The sequence below is a fragment of the Piliocolobus tephrosceles genome, chromosome 12, assembly GCF_002776525.5.
Source record: "Piliocolobus tephrosceles isolate RC106 chromosome 12, ASM277652v3, whole genome shotgun sequence".
Taxonomy (NCBI): domain Eukaryota; kingdom Metazoa; phylum Chordata; class Mammalia; order Primates; family Cercopithecidae; genus Piliocolobus; species Piliocolobus tephrosceles.
In genome coordinates this window covers 20,212,049-20,218,475 of record NC_045445.1, presented here as the reverse complement: position 1 = coordinate 20,218,475, position 6,427 = coordinate 20,212,049, and the positions used below count along the sequence as shown (strand labels likewise).

At 38.0% G+C, this 6,427-nt stretch overlaps 1 protein-coding gene across 1 annotated transcript; it reads left to right on the top strand.

The window, feature by feature from the left end:
* The first annotated feature begins 3,060 nt into the window (after positions 1–3,060).
* On the top strand, positions 3,061–5,127 carry CCDC160 (coiled-coil domain containing 160). The gene is made up of 2 exons (XM_026452003.1): positions 3,061–3,886; positions 3,968–5,127. The coding sequence occupies exons 1-2, from the start codon at positions 3,632–3,634 to the stop codon at positions 4,691–4,693; spliced, it is 981 nt and encodes a 326-aa protein (XP_026307788.1). The 5' UTR covers positions 3,061–3,631; the 3' UTR covers positions 4,694–5,127.
* The last annotated feature ends 1,300 nt before the right edge of the window (positions 5,128–6,427 follow it).

The window sequence follows — 6,427 nt, the reverse complement described above, 5'->3', positions numbered from 1 at the left end:
AGTAAATAGTAGTGTATTATTTTCTGAAGCTATTTGAGAATAAATGTGCATTCCTCTAAGATTTTTATGGAACAGTGCACCTACAGGTCCATTGTAAATGACTGTTCTTTGCTTAGCTCTCAACATTCATGTTACATCATGTTATATATAAATTCATCTTCAATTTATTTTATCAGTGGTTCTCAAATTCTTTAGGTGAATACAAACCACTTTCATGAGACAAGAGATCTCTTACTCTGCAAAAATATTCTATTGCTTTGCCACTGCAAAAAAAAAAGTCACCCGAGGATAAATGATAATGTTTTCAGCGAGACACTAACTAGAACCATCAGGAGTCCATTATTAATTCATGTCAGACACAAATGAATAGATGTAGTCATATTGTAGACACATACGCCTTAACAGTGCAGTCCTGAGGGCTTCTGGGGGATTGCTATCTTAGAGGACTACTGATGTTGTTTTTGTCCTATGACTTTTTATTGTTTTCCCGTCTGTGTTCTGGATTATTTGCTTCTAAAGAAACCAGTTTTTCATCCCCTCTAGGCCTCTTTCCCCTACCCTTCTGACCTGCAGTATCCAGTGTAGTGTTGAGTAGGCACTTACATTAATGTCCACAACTGACCCACTAACAGGCATGCCTACACTTTCAATAATGGCTTCTGGTTTGGTTTGCCTTATGCTGGAACAAATTACCTAGTCAAGTTTATTGAGAACAAAATGGCTGCCAGCCCAGGGTAAAGGAGTGTCATTGCCTTAAAGCATATTCCTTGTTCTTGCCAGAGAATTCTAATGCCATACTCGTTCTGCATAAAAAAACAGACAGTGCAATTTGTGAAGAGAAAATGAGACTGGCAGCTTTTACCGCAAGTCTGGGCTTTGCCACATTCTGTGACTAGATTTGGGAACAAGCCCTTAAAGGATATCTTGCCAATGAAAGAGAGAGAGAGAAAAGAAGGAGCAGCTCAGAGACCCCTTGACCCTGCCCTGTGTAAGCCATGGGAGGGAAATTCCAAAAGGCTTTTCAAACCTTTCTCTTTCTGTTCTTTGAAATGTGACATGCAGTTCTCCTTACCCTCCCCCCTTCACTTTTCTTCTCTTCTTTTGTGGCCTTTTAAAAGATACCTAAGCTCTGAAAATAGTGGGTTGTTTTCTTTCAATTTGGGGAATGAAACCTAGCAGATGAATAAAGAAGAATTTTAGAACAAGCACTGACCTGGGAGACAGGGTCCTCAGTTTTACTACTATGGGCTGTGTGGCCTTGGTCAAGTCACTTAACTTCTCTGGGCCTTAGTCATAAATGGATTCTTCCCATTTCAGTAATTATATAGGCTTCACTGAAAGGCATTTCCTTTCAGACACCAGGAAATTATACAGAGGCTCAGGGAAGAAAGACAGTGAAAATTAAAAAGTGTGCGTGTGTGTGTGCGTGCACACGTGTGCATGTGTGCATATGTGTATGTGTTTTGTCAGAGATTTATGGGATGGTTGGATGTAGAAGTTACTTTTTCAAGGAGCAAAATTATTAATGAAAAGAGTTTTTTATTTTAACCTTTATCCATACCCAGACCTCTATCTCAGATGTGTCATTCATACTATCTCCAGATATAAAGTGGCCACACTTTACTTGCCCCTGTGCTCACCTCCTTCCTAATCAATCCCACCAATGCCCTTCATCCAGAATTAAGAGAAATAGTAATCTCTCTGCCATTGCTACCTGATTAGAAGCATTTTTATCATCTATAGAATTGTTGGGTAAAAATTTGACTGCTAAAAAATGTGACTGGCAATTAATATCACCCTCTTTTCTCCTCTCTCTGTTCCTCTCTTCTGTGATTGCTGTAATAATTCCTACTGATTTGCATTCACATTTCTAAAGAGGAGGGAAACCAAGAAATGATGTTTCCCTTTAAGAACAGATTGATCAATAATGCTTCTGGATGGTGACCGTAGCATAATAAAAGTCAGAAAGGACCGTTTCAAAAGAAAGAAGATGATACTCCAATGGCAAATACGTACTGTGAATTTCAGGTCTGAGTTTATCACTATGGTCTGATTGACCTCAAGAAAGCTTGGCTTCTGGCTTTTGGACCAATGATTTTAGTACCTTCACTGAACTCTCCAAATAGTTCATCTTAAGAATATGTGTACCTTCTCCTTTCCTCAAAGCCAAGTAGTTGCCAGTAGGGATGTACCCTTGGGGATGGTGAGTCCCTTCCATCTTTTGTGTGGCAAAGGGGAGAGATATATTCAGTGCCTATAGGTATCAAGTTTATTCCTTCATTGCTCATGGTAAGGAAAACCTGTGTTATTTAAAATAAACTACTGTTTGTGAAAAGAAAAGAAAAGATCATACACCAAAAAGTAGTTATCTCAGGGCCATGAGATTATGAAGGAGATTCCTTCTGTTTTATGTGCTTTTCTGTATTCTCCAAAATTGTTATAATAATCAAATAAAATATTAAGTTATAAATACAATATTTGCCATTTCTCATTACCAGCAGGAAATTACATTTCAGTGCATAGATAAAAGAGATGCAGGCATACTTTGACTTTTCTCCATGGTAATACTACAAATATGTCTTGATAAATTAATACATAAAATGAATAAAGTGACCCTCTCCATCTTCTCCTCACCCTTTAGGGCTAACTTCAGCTACCGGTTGGTGGTTTCAGGTGCCAGTGGCCCTCCACATGCTGCTTTGGTTCTTCTTTCTCCCTTCCCTCAGAAGTAGTCACTTATCAAATATTTCAGTGCTGTGGGAAAGCTGTACATTAAGGATTCCCTTTGGGTAGGGAAGACTCTTTTTGAAACAAAATAATCATCCTCATATTTTTATAAACTTGGAAAGTTGTTCGTGATTTAGTATGTTGAATTTTCACCTAAAAACTACACTCAGAGTCAATATCTTGAGAAAAACACATTTGGTGGCATTAATATTTTCAATTGTTGACATTAGGTTCTCCTCAAGAAATTGCTGTCAAAACAGATAGAATTCTGTACACTTGGCAGTCTTGCCCGAAAGCAAAGCCCAAGACTGGAATAGCAGGAATTTATAGGTCAAGACAGAAGGGCATTTGGCAGAGTTAGTCATAAGGAAGTCGGCATGGTATACTTTACCAAAAGCAGCTCACATCTCATTAAGCCCTGATGTTTTAGTCACTTTAAAGAATGAATAAACAATAGTCCAATCCACAAGAACTAGAAAGGCATCAGACACATTGAAAGCACAGGTATTACCGACATTAACCTATTAATTTCAAATCACTTTTTTTATTTTAAAGCAGTCTGTTTTTATGTGTACAGTTGTTTTCTTATAGAATCACTTTCTGTGTGTACAGTAAGTAGCTAAATGTGTCAGTTTACCAGTTCTATTTCATAGGATCAGAGACTTTTAAAGCTGGAAGCATCTGTAGAACTTAGCTCGTTCAGCTCTTTCCATTTATAAATGAGGGAACTGAGGCCCAAGTCATTTAGTGAGTTAGAGAGAGAGCCAGCACTCAAATATTCAGATTCTTCACCCATGAGCCAGCATTCTTATTTCTTTCTACTATACTAGCTATTAGTGTAAATAATGTGCCTGCCTTGGTTTTAAATTGTGTTTTTCAGATATTGGAAGAGGTGCCTGGAGAAATGGATGCTAGAAGAAAACACTGGAAGGAGTATATGTTTACTCCATTTTTTAGTGCACAGGATGTTCTAGAAGAGACTTCTCAGCCTGAATCTTCTTCTGAGCAAACGACTACAGATAGCAGCAAGGGAATGGAAGAAATTTATAATTTGTCCAGTAGAAAGTTTCAAGAAGAAAGTAAATTTAGGAGGAAAAAATATATTTTCCAACTAAATGAAATAGAACAAGAATCAAATTTAAGAGAGAACAAGATAAACATTTCACAGAACGAGACAGACACAAATTCTGCATCCTATGAAATAGAACAAGAATCAAATTTAAGAGAGAACAAGATAAACATTTCACAGAACGAGACAGACACAAATTCTGCATCCTATGAATCATCTAATGTGGATATTACAACCGAAGAAAGCTTTAACAGCACGGAAGATAGCTCTACCTGCAGTACAGATAACTTACCAGCTCTACTAAGACAAGACATAAGAAAGAAACTTATCGAAAGAATGTCTCCAAAACTTTGCCTGAATATTTTGAATGAAGAACTGGAAGAACTTAATATGAAATGCGGAAAAATAGAAGAGGAATTTGAAAACGCTGAAAAAGAACTTTTGTACTACAGAAAAGAAATATTCACAAAACCTCTAAATTTTCAAGAAACAGAGACGGATGCTTCAAAAAGTGACTATGAAGTTCAACCTTTAAGAAATGACCTGTGTGAAAAAGCAACAAATGTAAAAAACTTAAGTGAACAGCTCCAGCAAGCCAAAGAAGTCATCCACAAATTGAACCTGGAGAACAGAGATTTAAAAGAAGCTGTTAGGAACTTAAAACATCAAACCGAGTTTGGAAATGTGCTCCTAAAAGAAGAAATGAGATCGTATTATGAATTAGAAATGGCAAAGATCCGCGGAGAGCTCAGTGCCGTCAAGAATGAACTGAGAACTGAGAAGACCCTACAAGCAAGAAATAACAGAGCCTTGGAGTTGCTTAGAAAATACTATGCTTCTTCAAGATACTTAACATCATCAAGTATCTTTGACCACTTTACTGGGGATTTTTTTTAAAACTTAAAAAAATCCTTCCATTACACAAGTCATTGAGCCAAATCAGTGTTTATTGTATTTGCTTTGTGTATTACTTAAAATATATGTAATAGGATGTTGTTTTCATTTTCGATAAATCACAATATCTATAAAACATGTACATGTTTCCAAGCTTCTGCTTTCTCTTTCTGATGAAGTTATTCCAGGAGTACAAATGGAAACGAAGCTTTGGAAATCTCATATCTGTGTGTGTGTGTGTGTATACATATTTATCTATACACACACACACATATATTCACTCAAAAACACATACTGATTCACCAAATCATTTATGAATACAAATCAACAGCCATTTTGTGATCTCATAAGCAAATATGTCCTTGCAACGTGAATATTTTTCCATCTGTGTTCATTGATGTTAACAATAAAAATCTTGTTTATGTGTATAAGCCTAACATATGCCTGTGGGTCTTGTAACTGCCTCTTCAAGCTCAATGGGATACCAAAAATGTATCTGCTTACTTTGGGGGTCTAACTTTAATTCGGTACATATAAACATCTCTGAAAAAAATGTAGTTTTTTTCTTCCCCCTGCTGTTTTCCCCAGGCTTTCTCCTTTGACCTGGCCACAGTTCCCATAGACTAGAAGACAACTTAGAGACATTGCTGTGACCTTTGCTAGAGCCCTGCTCTTGTCAGCAGTGGCTTTTGTGTTTTCTTACGTTGACCAGTAAGGGGCGTTGTTTACACAGTTCTCTCAAAACTCGACCGGGGAAAATTTCGAAGCTTCCTCTCCGGCTTACATCACAAGTTGGTGGGGACTGTGGTGAAGTTGGATGTCATCTGGATAAACTTTCAGTGATCTGGCTTGATTTTTACAGTAATCCAGCCCTGTAAGGGCCCCAGGTGATGACAATTTATTTTACACTTATACATGGTAAAAATGTACTGCGTCAATCTTTTGGTGGAAGTGATGGGCCAGTTGATTCTTTACCATTTGTTCGTATCAGTCATCAAGATATCCTGTAATAGGAGCTCTATTTGCATGGTGTTTTAAAGCCTAATGAACTAAATGTAACTGCAGACTATGAGGATGAGATACAATTGTAAGGGTTTAGGTATCTTCCCTGTTGGGAAAATCCCCAGACTGGGAGTCAGGACATTTGGCTTCTAGTACTTGCTCTGCCAGTAACTAGTTAGTTAACTTTCTTCCCCTAAAAGTCCTCATCTATGAAACAAGGCAGCAGATCTATCATCAAGATTCTGTTCAGTTCTAATGTTCTGTGATTTCACCTCAATGATTTTATTTGCAAGTGTAATTCTACCTATAAGGAAGTAAAACTCCTATGGCATTGGATGCATTCAATTCTTTTTTGTTTTGTTTTATTTTGTTTTTTTGAGATGGAGTCTTGCTCTGTCACCCAGGCTAGAGTGCAGTGGCGCGATCTCGGCTCACTGTAACCTCCGCCTTCCGGGTTCAAGCAATTCTCCTGCCTTAGCCTCCTGAGTAGCTGGGATTACAGGCGCCTGCCACTACACCTGGCTAATTTTTGTTGTTGTTGTTGTTAGTAGACACAGGGTTTCACCATCTTGGCCAGGCTGGTCTCGAACTCCTGACCTCATGATCCACCCACCTCGGCTTCCCAAAGTACTGGGATTACAGGTGTGAGCCACAGCGCCCAGCCTGGATGCATTCAATTCTAATACTTTGGGGGACCTACTTTGCAGACCCCCTTCGAAAGAAAATATAAGCAGG